This window comes from Dermochelys coriacea, chromosome 1, assembly GCF_009764565.3.
Source record: "Dermochelys coriacea isolate rDerCor1 chromosome 1, rDerCor1.pri.v4, whole genome shotgun sequence".
NCBI lineage: Eukaryota > Metazoa > Chordata > Testudines > Dermochelyidae > Dermochelys > Dermochelys coriacea.
In genome coordinates this window covers 339,548,044-339,568,149 of record NC_050068.2, presented here as the reverse complement: position 1 = coordinate 339,568,149, position 20,106 = coordinate 339,548,044, and the positions used below count along the sequence as shown (strand labels likewise).

Sequence of the window (20,106 nt, the reverse complement as noted above, 5' to 3'; positions counted from 1 at the left end):
GCCAAGAAGGCTAATGGCATTTTGAGCTATATAAGTAGGAGCATTGCCAGCAGATCGAGGGACGTGATGATTCCCCTCTATTCAGCATTGCTGAGGCGTCATCTGAAGTACTGTCTAGTTTTGGGCCTCACACTAGAAGAAGGATGTGGAAAAACTGAGGAGAGTCCAGCGGAGGGCAACAGAAATTATTAAGGGGCTGGAGCACATGATTTATGAGGAGAGGCTGAGAGAACTGGGATTATTTAGTCTGCAGAAAAGAAGAGTGAGGGGGTATTTGATAGCAGACTTCAACTACCTGAAAGGGGGTTCCAAAGAGAATGGATCTAGACTGTTCTCAGTGGTAACAGATGACAGAACAAGGAGTAATGGTCTCAAGTTGCAGTGTGGGAGGTCTAGGTTGGATATTAGGAAAAACTTTTTCACTGGGAGGGTAGTGAAGCACTGGAATGGGTTACCTAGGGAGGTGTTGGAATCTCCTTCCTTAGATGTTTTTAAGGTCAGGCTTGACAGTGCCCTGGCTGGGCTGATTTAGTTGGGGATTGGTCCTGCTTTGAGCAGGGGATTGGACTAGATGACCTTCTGAGATCCCTTCCAACCCTGAAATTCTATGACTATGATGGGGGGGGGGAGGGGAGGCAGGGAGGATAGAGAGAGGGAAAATTTTACTTACCACAGCCAAGTTAATGAGCAGAATTTTTCAAGTCTGGCCAAATTCAGACTGTAGCTGCCTTGTCTTGTAATTTGAAGGGTGAAGACAAAGATTATTTAAGTGAAAGATTTTAATCTTGATGATCTTGGACAAAAAGCATTTTTTTCTTCATCTATCAAGTTAATATAGCTGTGTCTATCTGTGCATCTCTGAATTATTTGTGCAAATTCCATGCAGCCCTCAGACTCCTGGAAAACTGCCAGTTAGTCCCTTGGTGCATCAGACCCACCCCCTTCACCCCTGCCTGTGCACAGACTTTCATGACTTGTCAATGTATTATTCAGTGTCTCTTTAGTGTGTGAATTATAGGCGCTGACATGGTGTTGAGTGTTGTGTAGCTCAATCAGTTTCCAGAGTTTGTGCTCTAGATCAATGTGGTTGCATGGCAACCTCACCTGTAGAATGAGAGAAGTGCCCAGCTTCTGCCTATTTAAAGCTCTTTCGCCTGCAAAATGTCTCTTGGGTGCGTGTTTGATCTCTTGCAAGGGCTGCAACATTTGGAAGAGCAAGAACCCTGTAGGTTTTCTGTAGAGTGACTGAAAGAACACTGGGGAGGCTGCCGCAAGTCCTTGTCATACCAGGAGGCTGGAATTTGCACATCAGTAGATTGGAGTACGACATAAGCAACTTGAATGTATCTGTTCTATGCAACTTTTCATTTTCCTTCTAATACGGCTCATGTAAACTCAGTTCAGTCCTTCTGCTTCTACTCTGAGCTGATGTTACTGATATTCTCTCTGCTGTGCTCTGGCTTTCTTGAACTCAGTCTTGTCAGTTCTTGACTGGCTTTGCAGACCAGCCAGCTTTAAGGGTTCTTTAAACATTCTAACACAACCTTTAAAGCCAGATACTCTCCAAAGCCAGGCTACTCTCCAGGGTTGGTTGGCCCATTTTGGATACCTTTCTTTACTTCTGCTCTCAGCTATTGTCTAGTGATGGGTTGCCTGGAAGTAGCTGTACTTCGTGTTGTGTGAAGCTGTATACCTAATCCCTAATGTATACTAATCCCTTACATACCTCCCAAATCTTGTTTGTAAAAACACTTTTTATGATCTTTAGATAAAGTTACTGTAGAACTGGAAAGTATTATAATGAAGATATTTCAGACCACTGTTAGTTCACAACTCTTTTTTCTAAATTTTAAACTAATACTCAGGCTTCATTGCCCCATGTGTACTGTCATTGTGGGCACGAACACACGGCTGAAATTAAGAAATGTGACAATTCACTTTACTGGTTATCCTTACTAACGTGACATTTCTTATCTATCTAGTAACTTCCTTTAAGTGTTCTTATATTATAGTTACTTCCTTAAAGCAGTATGCTTTTTATCTTTTTATGAAAATAAAATGAATGTTACCATGTTATAATAGACTACCAGTGTATATTTTCAGGGTGCTAAATACACACCATCTGTTGTTTCTTGTTTCCCCTTATCATATACAAAATATAGCCTATGTTAATTTCACTATTGTGGTGGTGGTGGTGGTGGTGTTTTTGCTACACAAATGGATCTTCAGAAAACATCAGGCATAGTCTTGAGGCTGCATAATTTGAGAACATAGAAAAGGAGACTGTCTTCGAAGGAAAACGTATATATGCTTGCCTAGTAAACACTTGGTATTGAGGCACCCAAACTTTGGACAACGATCTGCATTAGCAATTTACCAAAAGGCAGAGGGACACACCTAGCATGTATGCAGATCCTTGTAAACGGTTTTATCAAAAACAATTGCATAAAACTCAGACATATAAGAAGATGTTAATCTGCCTTGTTAAGTGACAAGAGATTGCTAATACTGGAAGCCTGCAATTAAATAGCTTGATTCTTGCTCTATAGCTGTGATGTAAAAGTGGTCTTGGATTGTGTTTTAGGGCCTTTGGCTTTTACTCTGGGTTTCCTAGATATGCTTCAGTCTTGTTTTTTCACTTAGTCTGAAGACTGTTCAGTGGCTGACCCAGAGGATAGATGCTTTACTTTTAATAAATCTTCAGAGGGGCTGAAGGGGAGTGTGTTAGATCTGTTCATTTGTTATGCCTCCTCCTACCAATTTGCAATTACCAAAATTCAGTGGGGATATAAGAGCAACTAGAGGAGAAGCTTTGGGAACAGTTAGAGGTTGTGGAAGGCAGATTGGCTCTTTCCCGTCTCTGCAGGAAGAGGAAAGTGCTGCTGTGGTGTCTACAGACCCCAGTTCTTATTTTTCACCGGTCCCATAATTTTATCTTTTGATATTAAAGCCTCTGCAATGTAAAACTCCCTAATGAACTGATTGTAAAATCCCTATGAACAGTTAAGTTGAATACATTTAACCAAAAAAAAAAATCCCCACTCTTTTAACAAGCTGAAAAACTTCAGAGATGGAGGAAAGATCCTCTGAACTGCAGAGCGAACTTTGCCAGTCATTGCCTGTCTCTGACGCACAAATTGGTTCATTAGCTTGTTTTCCGATGTGGTAGAAATCCAAATGATAAATTCCTTTTCCTGATGTCATTGGGTTGACAAGATGCCCTGATGATAGCACAAGCAAAGCCTCATTATAATTAGAATATCTCATTATTTGCAAAGAGAAGCAGAGGGATTGAAAATGATAAGCCAGGCTGATGCAAATAGTCTGCTTCTTGGAGTGCTGCTCTGGTGGTGGTAATGCTGCTACACCATGGTTGCAGCTCAACAGTGCAAAGCCACCTCTGTTTCTTTACCCTTCTGCAATAAATAACAGCTGAAGTATCTCACTGTGGTTCCCCTGGTGTTATCTGGACCGGTGATCTGCTAGGTCACTCCAATCCTCGACTCTGGGAGCCAGCCTTACCCTGCTCTGCTGTGAGAACCCCCGCTCCCGGGCGGTTCACGCACAGCCTCTAATATGCAAGCTACTCCCAGCTACGTGAGTGAGCACTTTTGGCCAGCCGCTGCTTGGATTGTGCAACCAAATGACACTAGCCAATATCTCCGGTCCCAGATACAACCCTAGGAACCTCCGTCTTGCATCATGAGCCTTCCGAAGACACCTGACATGACAAACTTTGCATTGGATACCACACAATCATATTATAAGGATGAACATGGGGGTGCAGGATGTTCCCCTAAGGTACAGAGTGTTTCACTCTCTCTACAGCTTGTATTTTCCGTATTAACAAACTCTAGTTCTCTGAATGTGTTATGGTTTCAGTACTATCATTTGCTATAGCTTGTGCACTAGTTTATTGAAGCTTCAGTTACTTGCAGTATGATAATAAGTGTCATGATATTACAGCAAAGGAGACTCATGAAAAGCCGTGTGAAACTGGCTTCCATATGTCTTCCATTTTCAAAGCCAGCAGGGCCTACAAGGGCTCTATAGGGGGCATGTTAAACTTGTAGTTGGGAGGGAGTGGGAGAGGAGGAGATTTCATGTTGCTCAGCAACCAGGCTGGTGTTCATAGCTTCAAAGGGATTTTAGAGGAAATGGATGGAAGTTGTCAAGTGTATCAAGGAGGCTTAGGCCTGGCCTATACTTAGGTCAACATAGCTACTGCGCTCAGGGGAGTGAAAAATCCACACTTCTGAGTGCCATAGCTATGCTGATCTGGCCCTCAATGTAATTCTCTTCCTCCCTCCCCCCCCCCGCCCCCCACCCCCACCTCCCCACGCAGCTAGGTGAATAGGAGAATGTTTCTGTCAACCTAGCTACTGTCGCTCAGGGAGGTGGAGTTGCTATAGTGATGATGGAAACCCTTTCCATTGCAGTAGTCTGAGCCTACAGTATAGGATTACAGCAGCATATCTACAGCGCCATACCTATGCTGCTCTAGCACCCATAGAGTAGATGGAGTCAGAAAGGATCTCCTTCTGATAGTCCTAGAGAAAGAGGACCCTCATGGAGTGGAGGGAAGGAATAGAAAATTAAATATGCCATGACCTAAGTAGCTATCTCTGGTAAGGAGTAATGCTTCATGACAATCTAATTTGTCTTAAATATCAGAATAGGTAAGATTTTACTGAAAAGGAAGGATGGTCCAATGCTTATGGTGCTAGCTTGAGACCTGAGAGATCCGGGTTCAGTTCTCTCCAGAGACTTTCCGTGTGATCTTGGGCAAGTCATCTTAGTTTCTTTGTGCTTTCTTTCATTCCTTATCTATACAATGGTGATAATAGTATGTCTCTACCTCAGAGAGGCGCTGTGAGGATGAATACACTAAAATTGAAACACTTGGATACTATGCTAATGGCTACATATACATAGCTTCGATAAATGCAAGTTAGTCTTTAGTTAAATTATCTACCAAGTGGGATAGTGGTGCCAAAGATGCTTTCCAAGTGCATGACCAGGGTTTGATTCCCACTCAATGCAGCACCAAATTTTGGAAATAAGTGAGGGTAATTAATCATTGGGACAATTTACCAAGGGTTGTGTTGGATTCTCCATCAGTGGCAATTTTTAAATCAAGATCGGATGTTTTTCTAGAAGATCTGCTCTAGTTCAAACAGGAATTATTTCATGGAAGTTGTATGGCCTGTGTTATGCAGGAGGTCAGACTAGATGGCCACAGTGGTCCCTCCTGGCATTAGAATCTATGACTCTAAATGCCTTTCAACATGAAGGATCCCAAAGCATTTTAAAAACTACACAATATCCCTGAAATGCAGCCATCTTGTAGCCTGCCACTGTATATACACTGTCACAAGATTGGTGTGAGGAATGGAACTTTTACTAAAAGACATTTAGGGCAAATGCCTGTTGTCACCCAAAGTGTCAGGGGATCTCTAAGGTCTACACAGAGCAGAGAGAATCCCTGTAAAGCCTAATCTGAAAGATCCTTCCATAGGAAACTGCACAGAACTTGCATCAATTTACATGACCTGTTTGACCTCTTATGAAAACTGTCTTGTAACAGCCCATGCAGTATTCAGAGTAGCAGCCATGTTAATCTATATTCGCAAAAAGAAAAGGAGTACTTGTGGCACCTTAGAGACTAACAAATTTATTTGAGCGTAGCTCATGAAAGCTTATGCTCAAATAAATTTGTTAGTCTCTAAGATGCCACAAGTACTCCTTTCCCATGCAGTATGTTTTTGTTTCAACACTTAAGTAGATGATGATTTTTCCTCTTATTTCACATACTCTTGTTTGTTGATATTTTATTTTCTTCATTGTTGTACTGCAGAGTAAGGTATGGTTAATCGATTTTAACCCCTTTGGTGAAGTAACAGACTCTCTGCTGTTTACGTGGGAAGAATTGACATCTGGGAAGAACTTGAGAGGTGACCATAGTGAAGGGGAGGCTATGGAACAGGTAAGGAAATATGGTAAAGAATAAAGACTGCAGTGTCGGATAGATGAATTTAGATAACTCAAAAGGTGGTCTAGCCTCTGATTTTATTTTTTTTTTCCTTCAGTGTATTTAGGATTTGATCCAAAGCCTGTTAAAGTCAGTGGGCACACTTCTATTGACTTTAGTGGGCTTTATATCAGGCCCATACATAAATCCTACTCTCGAGTTTACTATGTCTCCTCTTTTCCGGACAGTGTTCAAGCTCAACAAATGCTTTTTTTGTCCAGTTTTAAATGCAAAAATGGGGCTTCTGTTCTGCAGCCTGGACCAGATTTATAAGAAATTGTCCTAATATTTACCTTTGTACCCTTTTCCCCATAACCCTTTGTTATTTGCACATATTGCACCTTAAACAATTTCTTTTTACTCTTTGGTATTTACCCTTCAAATATTTGTCCTTTTTCTTCATCACTTAACCAACCTCTGCTTCTTTCCCAGTGTGTTTAATTTAATCACCCCAGCTCCATAATCATGTTTGTTTGTTTGTTTGTTTGTTTGTTTTTCTCTAAGCCTCCCACCAACTTCTCGGTCTTCCTTGTATGGAGGAGCTGACCCCTAAGTCTAATATTCCAAGTGCAGTCTCACTGGAACTGTACAGAGAGGCTCTCACCTCCCTGCTCCATGTTGCAATTCCTCTGTAAAACCAAAATTCTGTTAGTAGGAAGAAACCACTTCATTTACTGGTCCTTTGGCATTCTTCCTGTGTGACTAAAACTTAAGACTCAGTTCATCCAACACCAATGCAACTCTTGGGGGGAGTATTTAAAATGGCGGTTCTGAAACCATAGATTACTGGTGCTTTGTGAGGTATTTGGCTGGTGATCTTTGGAGAAGTAGGTTGTCACATGGTGCTGGCCTTTTGTCTTTTTCGAGTGATGATCCTTATTGGATTGTATCCGAGGGCTATGCATGCGCGCCATGTGCCCAGAGTGGGAGATTTTGAAAGTAGTATCTGTTGGTCCGTCCATGCACGCTGGCTGACCTTGTGCTTCTGTCCGAGGTGATAAAGGGCAGGGTGAACCGACCCGCCTCTCCAGTTCCTTCTCATCACTACATGGTCTGGGTCAGAAGTTTTAAGAGTCCTCATCTCTGATGCACTTTTAAATAAGATAGTGTACATAGTTTGCCGGTTTTTAGACTAGTTTTGCCAGTTTATCGTAGTTTTATCATAATTTTAGTGCTTAGTTGAGATAGAGTTCGGGGTTTTTTTTCTTTGACAACCACCCCCCCCCCCGAACCCACATCGGGTACCGGACTTTGCCCAAGACTTTCGGCTTCAAATGCTGCACCTCCCGCCCACGCTTCTTCTTGGTCAGTGACTAACACCAAAGCTGCCTGTACTGCATGGGGGAAGCTGACCGCATCCAGGTACATAATTTGCTTCTCTTTCTCCAGCCACAGCAGAGAAGGCCAGACTCTCCACCTCCAGAAACATCCCCATAGAGCTCGCCATGAGACCTCACTAAAACCCTGGGTGGCGGGTGAACCGCTGGCTGGAGGAAGCTAGCCCCCGGCCAGACCCACCCCCCTGCCCAAGGACCCAGCCTTGCCCATGCCAGAGCATCCCCCCCGCCCTGCAGCCACCAGTCCTGGACCTCCTGCCCCAGAGTGGAGGGCGGCTGGCGTGCAGCTCCTCCCCAGCCCTCGAGCACAGGGTGGGGGGGTGACGCACAGCCCCCCTCCGAGCACAGGGTGAGCGGGCGGTGCACAGTCCCAGCCCTTCCCCCTCCCTCCCAGCGCTGGATGGCCCCAGCCACCCCTGAGTCCCAGCCTCCTTAGGCCCAGCACACTGCTTCCCTGAAGAGGAACAGCCTGCCTGAGCTGGAGCCAAGGGGGAAAGGCAGCAAGCAGGGCTTCAGAGAGGAGCATGGGCGGGGCCACGTTGGGTTCTTTGGGTAGGCACAGCCTTTCTCCACCTATGTGACATGCTGCCCATGCATGCTGGGGAACCCTCCCATACGTCGGCGTAAATCACCAAGGAACACAGCTTCCACTACTATGCCCAAATCCAGTGCTGGTGGAACCACCCCCCTGGTCTCCATGGTGGGGCCTAGTCAGGAGGCAAGGAAGCATACCCATAAGCCTAGGACTGTCTCTTTCTCAAAATCGAAGAAAGTGGATTCTCCTTCCATGAGTTTGAGCCTTGGTGATGGAACATGCACTAAGTCCCATAGGCACAAGAATCCCACAAACAATGGGATCCGGCAGTTCCGAGCACCAGACCATCAGTACCATCATCACCGGCACCCCACAAGACATGGGATCCCCCCCCATTCTGGGAAACTCCACGGTGCCGACACAGATACCCACGAAGGAGAGTATGCCTCTTACACTTGGGAGATCCGGAGCCATAGCTGCACTCCAGGATGCGTTTGCCTTGCCAGACATGGAGTCACCTTGTCCGTCAGTCCCCTCCCACCTCCAGAGAGATCATTTCCCCCGCCACAGGATATACCCCAGATATGGGAGCCCTCACCATCATCTCCAGTAATCTACACCCTTTCACCGGTACCACCATTGGAACCTGAATCCGTCTTCTCCTCTAACAAATCAGAACCAGGAGAAGAGCCGACTATGTCTTATCAGCCCCTACACACCTTTATGGAGTCAGCCATGTCCCTGGCAACATCTACCATCTCAACCACCTCAGAGCCATGGGTACTCCATGCCATGGGGACCACCATAACCCCCTTTACATCTGGCCTGTTGGCCATAGTGAGGACCCTGGTCCTATTGCCCCCCTTCGCAATCAGCCTGGTCTGCAAGGGAATTTTTTTCGGCTTGCCTCCCCCTTAAGGGTCCTTCCAGCAGATGCTTGGATCTGTGGTACAGGAAGAACCTCTTAGTCCAGTCCCAGCAGTGCCACCGGAACCAGCAAGATTTCCCTCATTATCTCCGGACGAAAGCGGTGACTGCAGTATCCCCATCCCCTCTGAATGACTTTCTGCAACAGTTCCTGAAATTGCTTAGAGTCGTGGGGGAATTCTAGATTCCCCTGGAAGAAATCCAAGACCCCCAGCATAAGTTTCTGGATATCCTTCCCACCGCAGGACCTGTCAGGATTGCACTACCAATTAATGATGCTATTCTGGAACACTGTTCCCTCTAAGCTGTGCGCGAGTGCGCTTGCACACAGATCCTAAACTCCAAGCACAAGGCAAAATGTCACATGCACAACAATTTGCACAGAAGAAATTTTTTGCGCACGCTGCCTGTCAAAAATTAGAGGGAACATTGTTCTGGAGCTTGCTAGGACGGTGTGGCACACCCCTGCGACATGCACAGCTACCCCCAAAGGGGCCAAAAATGTTACTGTGTTACTGACAAGGAGGGGTCTAAGTTCCTTTTTTCTCACCCTCCACCAAACTTACTAGTTGTCCAGGCTGCAACTGAGTGAGCCAAACAGCACTCTCAATCTACACCAGCTGCTAAGGAGGGCAAGTATTTGGACCTTTTGGGGGACACAGTATTTTCCTTATGTAGCCTACAATCCAGGATCATGAACTATCAGGTATTACTAGCCAAGTATGGCTCCCTGAATTACAGTAAATTCAAGGAATTTACTGATAGCCTACCACAACACAATCAAGCCTGTTTTCAGGTATTTGTTGAGGAGGGAAAGCTGGTATCCAGAACGACCCTCCAATCAGCAGTGGATGCAGCAGATACCTCTTCCCAGGTTATGGCAATGGCCATAGTTATGCATAGAGTCCTGGCTCCTTTCTTCTGGTATTCCCATGGAGGTACAGAACACTACTGAAGACCTCCCTTTCGATGAATCCCATCTTTTTTACCAAAAGACAAATGAATGGCTGCATATCCTCCAGGGCCACCCTTCGCTCACTAGGGATTTACACTCCTGCCCCAAAGTGCAAATTCCACCACCAACCATCCACCCAACATTATAGGTCTCTTCAATTCTACTCTGAGACCTTATGAGCCTCTAAAGAAAAAGCCCAGAAGAGACAGAGAGCTCGCCTCCCAAGGCCCCCTTCACAGGCTTTAATGTCACAGCTTCAATCTCCAGTCAAGAGTATTTCTGATGCAACCCTCAAAGCCACCAACCACTATGCCTACCACTTCATGACCCTCCAATCCCCTTTGGGGGTTGTTTAGCACTCCTTTTCCCATGCTTGGAGTGTGATAACAGTGGACAAATGGGTATTGAACATCATCCACCATATCTATGATCAAGTTTACTACTCTACCTCTTCCAAGACCACCCTCCCTGTCCCCCTTCAGGGACCACTCTCACAACAGCATTCTCGCCCAAGAGATGAACTCCTTATTACAGTGGGGAGCAATATAGTGTGTTCCCCTGGAATATCAGGGAATAGGGTTCTACTCCACTTTCTTCCCTGATACCCAAAAGGAAAAGCAGATGGAGACTGATCCTTGATCTTCACCATCTCAATTGCTTCATCCACAAACTCAAGTTCCGTATGGTCACACTGCCAGCAGTTATTCTGTCCTTAGAGAAAAGCATATGGTTTGCAGCTTCTCAATATGAAGGACACTTATTTCACATCAATATCCATCCAGTCCACAGATGTTTGCGATTCACAGTGGACACCCATCATTTCTAGTACAGAGTGTTCCCTTTCGGGATAGCCAGTGCTCCCAGGATCTTCACCAAGGTCTTTTACGTCGTAACATGGTGTCCTTGTGTTTCCATGTCTTGACAACTGGCTTCTAGCTGCACAGTCAAGGCATCAACCTCCATGTTGCTCAACTTTCTCTTGTCACTCAGAGTCAGCATCAAGAAATTAATCCTAGACCCCACATAGTCTTTGGACTTCATAGTGACTACCATCAATTCGGTCATGGCATGAGCCTATTTACTAGCAGACAGGTTCCAGGTGTTAAGCGACGACATAGCTCACATCATGAGCTACCCACCTATGTCTGCCAGGATTTGTCTGTCCCTCCTCGTCACATGGCTTCAGGTACATATGTGTCCCCCTTTGCACAACTCCACCGTCAATACCTTCAGTCATGGCTCCAGTCCCCACCATGGTACTGTCATCCCTTCAATGGCAGTTGGATGCACATCATATGTGCATGGGAGTTCCCTTTCTTCCCTCTTCCCCTGACAAGATGATTATCACTGATGCATCCTGGGTGGGTTGAGGGGACTCCCAGAGAATCCAGGATGCACTTAAACATCCTGGAGCACCAAGTTGTCAGAAGAACGTGCTTTCATCCACACCCATCATGTTCTCATCGTGTCAGTACCACCACTACTGTGTTTTACATCAACAAACACGGAGGAATGAGATTGTCCATTCTATGCGCAGAGGCAATCAATCTCTGGGCTTGGTACATCAACCACCAGATTCTCCTATGTGCAGCCTTTCTTCACTGGACACAGAATGTACTCGTGGACTCTTTCATCAGACATTTTGCAATTGACCACAAGTGGGAACTTCACAATTTGGTAATACACTACATCTTTGCTCAGTGAAGGAGCCCAACCACAGACCTATTTGCCTCTCTGGGGAACAGCAAATGCAGAATGTACTGCGCCAGGGGAGCCCTCAGCCACTGCTCTCAGGACAATGCCCCCTTACTCACTTGGTCAGACTGTTTCAGCTACACATTTCTTCCACTACCACACCTCCCTCGAGCACTGCACACATTCAACAAGCCAGAGCAACGGTAATTCTGATCACCACCTACTGGTTCAGACAATTCAAGTTCCCCAATCTTCTCTGCATGTCATTCCACCCACCAATTCCCATCCCCAGCCATCCAGATCTGTTATCCCAATGCAAAGGCGAGATCAGACACCCCAGTCCACATGCATTACACCTCTGGCCGTGGTGTTTGGATGGGTATCTGCCTTAAAGCAAACATGCTCTTTGGTGGTACAGAAAATCCTTTCTAGCATCAGGAAAGACTCCACCAGATGACGTTACCAGGCCAAGTGGCAACATTTTTCATCATGGGCTCAATGAAAAAGGGTTTCATCAGAATCAGCGGGAATCCCCCTCATACTGGACTACGTTCTGTCATTGAAGTCATCAGGTCTCACCGTCAACTCTCTGAAAGTATACCTGGCAGCAGTTAGTGCATTCCACCCTCCAGTGGAGGGCTCCTCTATCTTCACACACCCACTAACCCCCAGGTTCTGGAAAGGGGTCATCAGAACCTTCCAACCTGTCCAACATATAGCACCTCAATGGAACCTGAATTTTGTTCCCTCTGTGCTAACGAAGCCCCACTTCGAACTCTTAGCATCTTTCCCTCCTTTCCATGAAAGTCGCCTTCCTTGTTACTATCACCTCGGCAAGAAGAGTTGGTGAACTGGAGCCATGATGGCCGACCCACCTTTCAGTTTTCCACAGAGATAAGGTCTTCCTTTGACTACACCCTGAGCTCTTACCAAAAGAGGTTTCTCAATTTCACATCAATCAAGCCATTCATCAACCTGTTTTCTTTCCCAGACCATATGCATCTGCAGAGAAGTGTTGACTCCACTCCTTCAAGGTTTGCTGAACTTTAGTGTTCTACCTCAGAGAACAAAACCATTCAGGAAGTCCCCTAGACTGTTTGTTGTGATAGCAGAGATACTCAAGGGGCAGGACATCTCCACCCATTAAATCTCTAAGTGGATTTCAGGGTGTATTAAATTCTACTACCAACTATAAAGTCTACCTCCCCCTTGTGCCACTCATTGACATATGTAAAGCAGCCACCTGGATTTCCATACACACCTTCACTGCACGCTTGGCAGGACTTGGCAGCACTACTGCGCTACTATTCCATCCTCATCCTCTCACCCTCCTCCAAATTAGGTATTGCTTGTTAATCACCCTCAGTGGAATACAATAGGGACTATCACTCGAAGAGGAGGTTACATACTTGTAACTGGAGGTTTTTCGAGATATGTAGTCCCTATCTGTATTCCGCTTCCCACCCTCCTTCCCCTCTGTTACAGATCTGCCAGATTCACAGTGGAGAAGGAACTAGAGATGCGGTTGGTGCGTCATGCCCCCATTATCGACTTGGATGGAAGCACCCAGTGAGCCAGGGCGCATGTGTGGACCAACAGACACTACTTTACTTTAAAAATCACCACCTCTGGGTGCATGGTGTGCATGCGTACTCCTCAGTGAAATACAGATAGGGACCATACATCTTGAAGAACCTCCAGTTACAGATAAGTAAACTCCTCTTTCTAGCTGCTAAACATTAGAAAATGTCAGAACACATTATGCTTTCCTTAGTTTACTCTTGTATGGAAGCAATTGCTCTAGTTGCTACCAAGATGTTATGAAACTGCAAATGAAGTGGGGATAGATGGACTGTGTGATGGTTAATGTGGTGGAAGGTGCTCCACAAGACATTAAGATGTGGCCTGCGTGATATGAAAAAATTTGAGAGCGGCTCTGTTAAAGGATAGGACTTCTTTGTTTATTATCTAAATAATTCAGAGTATATTTTGTCCAAGGAGATGTGGTTTGACTATTAGTCAATTTTGAGGGGTTTCACTTATCTTGCATGTGTGCACACCAAATGCTTTGTGCAGCTTCCTAGAGTAAACTGAAATGAGAAGTAGAATGGCTTATCTTGTTAAAATTCTAGCTCAGCAACTAGGTCTACTGATTCTGGGTAAATTGCTAGATCTCTCTGCCTCCATGTATAAAATGAGGAAACTTACCTACCTCTCATGCTGCTCATAGAGCACTTTGAAGATTGACCATGTTATAAAGCAGAGGTTCTCAACCTTTTCCTTTCTGAGGCCCCCCCCAACATCCTATTAAAAACTCCATGGCCCCCTTGTGCCCCAGCAACTGTTTCTCTGCATATAAAAGCAAGGACCAGCATTAGGGGGTAGCAGCAGGGCAACTGCCCGGAGCCCCACGCCACAGGGAGCCCCATGAAGCTAAGTTGGTCAGGCTTCAGCTTCAGCCCCGGTGGAGGGGCTCAGGCTTCTGGGCTTCAACCCCATGCGATGGGGCTTCAGCTTTCTGCGCTGGGCCCCAACAAGTCTAGTGCCGGCCCTGCTTGGCAGATGCCCTGAAACCTGCTTGTGGCCCCCCAGGGGGCCCTGGACCCGTGGTTGAGAACCATTGCTATAAAGTTACATATCACTGTTAAACTAAAAGGGAGATGGGGCTATCCAGAACTTATGGCTAGCAATGGAAGCTTTAAAAATATCTTTTGGTTTCAACAAATATTTGCTGCATAAGTCTTGACCTTAACGTTGGCAGGATTTTACTTGTAAATATGGATTTAAATCAGAAGCCCTTACTAAAGGGGAATTTAAGGCTCTTGATGCTAGAAATTATATACTTGTGTTCAGATAGGCTTTTTAGCTGAGGGGTCAACAACCTTATCTAAAGTTCACTGTCAGAGGGGGAGTCCAATCATTATGGCACTGTTGCTTCTTATTTACTTAATCAATAATGCATCAACAGTATTAATGTAGTGAGTGTCCTATTGGAGGCTTGAGGTGTGGGGAGATCTGAATATTTAACAGCATTTTAATTTCTGCCCATAAGTGGTCAGAAGATTTATTTTTATATATATAAAAAATATGGGGAGGAGGAAGGAACCTAGTATCTGTGAATGTTCCTGTCATGGAGTGATCCCCACCTGGAATGCCCTCCTGTAGCAGGCCATGACACAATAGTTGCACCTGCCTCAGTTTCCCTATCAGAGTCCCCAATAGCTCCACTGGAAACTTTCTTGCCCCAGTGTAGCCCTCCAGGAGGTCCATTTATTATAAAAACATAGTGCAAAATAGTCCTTTACAAAAGTCCCTAAACATAGTCCATTTCTCTTGCGTAGTCCAAACAGTAGAGACTGTTAGTCTAGTAGAGTCTAGCCTCGGTATTTCTGACTCCCAGACTTTAGCCCTCCCTGGTCCTCTGGCTTCAGCTCTCTGGCTCAGAGAGCCAGCAGCTATCTCCCTCTGCTTCTCTGTCTTCAACCCTCTCCAGCATTCTCAGGTTCAAGAATGTCAGCAGGCTAGCCTTCCGCTGGCTTCTGTGATAATTCTTCCCTCTTTTCATGGAGGACCTGCAGAGAGCTTTCTGCTCTCTGTGCTTTGCTTTTCCCCAGAGACCTCTTCCAGTCGCCAGCTCCCAGGCAGCTCTCACCTGCCCTTTTCCACCACTGGCCCAGGCAGTTCTCATCCTCCCATTTCACTGACTGACTCACTCTGTTGTCAGGCTCTCAGGCGGCTCTGACTCACCAAGTCTCTCTCCCCTCTATGGCTCAGGTGACCCTCTTTTAGGATGAATCAGGATGTAGCTTCATTTTAAAGGGCCAGTGTCACTCTGTGATAAGTCCATTTTAGTATACTGAATAAACTCAATACCAGAGCAATTGAAACAGCAATTGAAACTTTTCAGTAGTTAAAAAAAAATTGTTTAATTGCATTTAGACACTTTAAGGGTTTTTTTTAACCTGTCTTTCTCTAAGGACTATCCAGCATTCCGCTGTACAAACAGCAAAGTGACCGTCCAGCCTAGCCCTTACCTGAGCTACCGACTGCCCAAGGACTTTGTAGACCTTTCTACTGGAGAAGATGTTCACAAACTAGTTGATTTTCTCAAACTGGTAAGCAAACCACAATGGAGGGATTTCTGACCACAGAGTCTGTAAAAAAGGAGCACTAAAGCACATGGAATTATGGTATTCTGATATAAAAGGATTACAATATTCGGCTTGTAAAATAAAGATTTTTTTTTTGAGAGAGAGAGAGAGAGAGAGAGAGAGAGAGAGAGAGAGAGAGAGTGCAAGCGCGGGAGGGAGGGTGTGTATTGTTGGACTGATTTATTGTTTTTACTTGTAATAATCAAGAACAAACTGTCACTTTATTATTACCTTATCTCAGGCAAAGCTACTGCATAATATAGAATATGAAAATGTTACTGGAACACATGCTCACTTTTTTGTTTAAAGATAAATATAGGCTAAGTGGGAATGTGCTGTTTGAATGACTGAAAGTTTAAAAAAAAAAATTTAGTTTTTAATACCAAAATAATTTTGTAATGTCATAAGAAGTTTTAAACACTTTAAGCAGTTTTTACTTCAAACAAACTTAATTTCTCAGTTCTTTTTTCAACAAAGATACATGACTTGTTCATAGGCTGAAATGATCTTTTTGCCTCCTTTCAACCTCTTTTGGCAGTTAGAAAGATTTTAACCAAGAGTAGTATTCTGTATAACAGCAGTCTCTCAGGTGGTCAAGCCCCTAACCACTCACAACTTTGTAGGACAACACAAATAAATCAAATTCCACTCAAAAGCTACATGCTATAGAACAGTGTAATGAGCTGTGAGAGATGCAGTTTTTATATGTTACTTGTCTTAGACTGTAAATCCTTCTTCAGGGCAAAGATTGTCTCTATTCTCTGGACGATTATATATAACAAAAACAAATTGATGCTTTTTCCAGTCTAGATTGCAATGTTCCCCACTTCCATTGGAAGACTACTCCACAGTCTAATACAAGGGTCTCAAACTCGAATCGCCAGAAGGGCCACATGAGGACTCATGCGTTGGCCTGAGGGCAGCATCACTCCCACCCCCCACTCCACCCTCGCCCCTGACCATAGGGTGCAGCAGGGGGCTCAGAGCAGGTGGTTGGGGTGCAGGAGGGAGTGCAGGTGCAGCAGGGGGCTCGGGGCAGGGAGTTGGGGTGCAGGAGGGAGTGCTTCCCTGTTCCTGGCCAATAGGAGCTTCAGGGGAGGTAACCACAAGCAAGAACAGCTCACGGAGTCCTCTGCTCCCCCCTCTCCAGGGCTGCAGGGGAGCAGTGCCCGCTGTTTCCCAGAGCAGCGCGGGGCCCTCAGCACCACGGGGTTGGCAAATCCGCGGGTTGGATCCAAAGCCCTGAGGGGCCAGGGCCGTAGTTTGCCTACTCCTGGCCTGGAGGTAGGCTGGGAACATGGTGCGCTGGGGAGGGGATGGAGGGGGGGCTGCGGGGAGCTTGGCAGGCCGCAGGGAAGAACCCCACGGGCTGCATGTGGGCCATGTGTTTGAGACCCCTGGTCTAATAGTACTTGCTCTCAGAAATCTTTTTACATCTGTTGTAACTTCCCCCTTTTCAATTTCATCCCATTACTTCTAATTACACTCCTTTTGTACCAGCACAAATCTCTTCCTTACCAATAGTGAAGGATCTAACTCTCTATCTTCGACATTTTGAGGGCAGGCAAAGCCCAAGGATTTGTTTGGCATCAGCCAACTATAAGACTCGAAGTATCCTCAATATTAGCCATCAAAATTTTCCTTAAAATACATTTTTGATGGAAAATTCCTGACTAGTTCTGCTCAGTGGTCAAATTGTACTCTAGTCCTCAGGTAGGCATCCCAAAATATCAGGGATTGAATGAATCTCTGGTCTGACCTTCTAATGAAGATTAATTACTCATTGGGCCTCAGGCACAGTGTTAGGGCTAAATAGGCCCTCAGGATGGTGTAGACTGACGTCTCATTAACAAAAACTTGGCTAAAAATTTAGCTGTTTTGGTGAATCCTCTCAATAGAGAAATATAGTCGAGGAGCCATTAGTTGAATGGTACTTTATAGTGAGGTTTTGAAGAGCATGATCTTATGCTGAAGCCAAAACTAATTATTAGTACTTTGAGTCACCTCTCCAGCTATGCATCTTTGCAGGTCCTGATTGTATAGGAGTGTAAAATGGAATAAATTCAGTTCTCAGAAATGTTCAAAGGACGGTGGCAGTGTTAGGTGCTGTAGTGACTTAACAATGACTCTTTTGCCTTATTATAAAAGTGTGCTAATAATATGTATTGTGAAGTTCAGCTATGAGCTAGAACAGTGGTTCCCAAACTGGGGTTCATGAACCCCGGGGGATTTGCAAAATGTTACAGGGGATTCTTAGGAAAAAATTCCCTAATGGCGGACAGAGCTGTCCCTACAGACCCTGTGCAGCACTTGACTTCCAAGAGCTAAACAGATCAAAGCAAGCATATCTATCACACTGAGGAGATTTAAACTTCAAGATTCCTTGTAAGAGGTGGATAATTTTTGCTGTTTTTAAAATTAAATAGGCACTAGTGTTGTTTTTAAAATTATTATGAAGAACAAGTTTAAGCTTTGTTAGTTTGCCTGGACTGCTCAAGACCTGAATGCTTGTGTAGGATGAACCCTTTGAGTTGGCTTCTTAAATACCTTCATGCGGTTTCATATTTGATACTCCTTGATGAAATATAGGAGCCTTGTCTTATAACAGGCTTATTCAAAGTGATACAAGCTACGAAAGTGAGATCTTGGAAGAGTGTTGCTATTTTCATAATGTAATAAAAATACTGCAATGATAAATAATTAATAATAAATAGTGTGTAATAAGCATGTCATAAAAACAAATTTTATATTTCCAAGATCACTGCTTTTATAATTTATACTCAGGTAAAGGAGAAAATCCCTGGAGATACTCATTTTTAGGAGGGGATTTGCGAGATTTGACATTTTAGTGAAAGGGGTTCACAGCTTGTTAAAGTTTGGGAACTACTGAGCTAGAAGGATCAGAATTTGCATTTAGAATCTGTGATACTGAGGCTTAACTGAAGCTTGCTGCACTAGCCTATGATGCAGGCATTTTCAGCTGCTAGCTTGATGGAGGGACTGCAGAACCCACTGCAGTCACATCACTAGATGCCCTAAAAAGAGTTAAGAGGGAAATAGATTGTGTTGTCCCAGGGCCAGAAGAAAACCTTTAGTATATGTATTAGAGTGAGGAGGGGTTGCATTATGAAAAATTTGCAAGTGCAGCCTTCCTCAAAGCCTAAGCAACAAGCCAAGCCCATTAATCCGATTAATGTACTATCTTCAGCAAGCTAATATTCAGTATCTCTCGTTCAGGCAGTGGCTGATGGGAACACTATCTACTCTGTATAGGTTTTTGTAGTGCACCTATTGCTGAGATCTGTGTATTCCTCATACGAAAGTCACATAGGGAAGTTTTGCATTGAAGTGCCTAGATACCATAATGATGAGCCTTTTGAAAACCTAGACTCTTAGTGGTAGGTCATCTGCTTTGCAGTGTGGTACAACCAGCAGCTTGTCACACCTAGAGACTTTCCAGTTTCAGGATTCAATGCAAGATGTGCCTGTGTGGTCAGATTTTTCTTTGATGGTGAATGTTGGTATTACCCTGGCTGTAATTCTTGGATTTCCAGAGTTCTTGTTTTGGGGAGCATTTTTATTGGTTGACATTGGTATGTGACAGATTCTGTTCCCTATCGTAAATAAACACCTGTGTTGGTTTCCAGTAGGGAACAGAATCTGCCGCATCCCAGTGTCAATCTCTGGAAAATATATGTAATGTTAGGGTGGTGCCTTATTTAAGATAAGTGTATCTAACACTGATATTAATTTTTCTGTTTCCTTGACAGAAAAGAAATCAGCAAGATGACGACTGAGGAACCACGAAGTGTAAGATAAAATTTAAAACAAGAAATTTGGCTAATTAAGGCCACATAATAGAGTAGCTATTCAACAGCCATCAATTTAAAGAATTACCTGTTTTTTGTATTCATCTGAAACAACTGAAGAGATGCTGATCTAATGTGTGTATTGGTTAATAAATACAAATTTTAGGAAACCATTTTGGTATGGTGACATGGTACATCGGCCTGTGTTGTATGATACTTTAGATTCCAAATTAGATGCTTGTACAAATGCCATGATGCAAGCAAGTCAAACTCTGCATGCATCTAAGTAATCAAATCCCCAGTCTTGAAGATTGTGCGCACCCAAAGTCATTGAGGTTTACTGAAATTGTAAGACTTTCACTCATTTGCCATTACATCCTACAGATTTAACTCTTGTGCAGTCAAAATGTCAATGCTTAGACAGACTATTTTAAAGCAGTCTGGTTGTAGGGAAACAAAAAAAATTCCTTTAACTTTGTAAATTTAATTTAAGTTTTGAGAACACTTTTTTGTTGTTTTATAAAAGAGAAGATTGAGAAAAAATAATTTTTTCTCAGTAAAGACCACCAAGAGTGTATTTCATGTTAAAGAAAAAATAGATTTAATCCATTAATGTTCGCTAAACAATTTACCAACAAACGTGGATGCCATTCATTTTTTTCTAAA

General features: G+C 44.2%; 1 protein-coding gene across 2 annotated transcripts in view; it reads left to right on the top strand.

The window, feature by feature from the left end:
* The window catches only part of CDC123 (cell division cycle 123), a 73,404-nt gene extending 53,791 nt beyond the window's left edge, over positions 1-19,613 (top strand). Inside the window, exons 11-13 of one of the 2 annotated variants that reach the window (XM_038387992.2) lie at positions 5,858-5,986; positions 15,458-15,595; positions 19,402-19,613. In XM_038387992.2, coding sequence (XP_038243920.1) covers positions 5,858-5,986; positions 15,458-15,595; positions 19,402-19,428 — 294 coding nt within the window. In that variant the 3' untranslated portion in view covers positions 19,429-19,613. The remainder of the gene's footprint in view (positions 1-5,857; positions 5,987-15,457; positions 15,596-19,401) is intronic. The other variant, XM_043498474.1, reaches the window with a different exon arrangement.
* Positions 19,614-20,106: the final 493 nt, after the last annotated feature.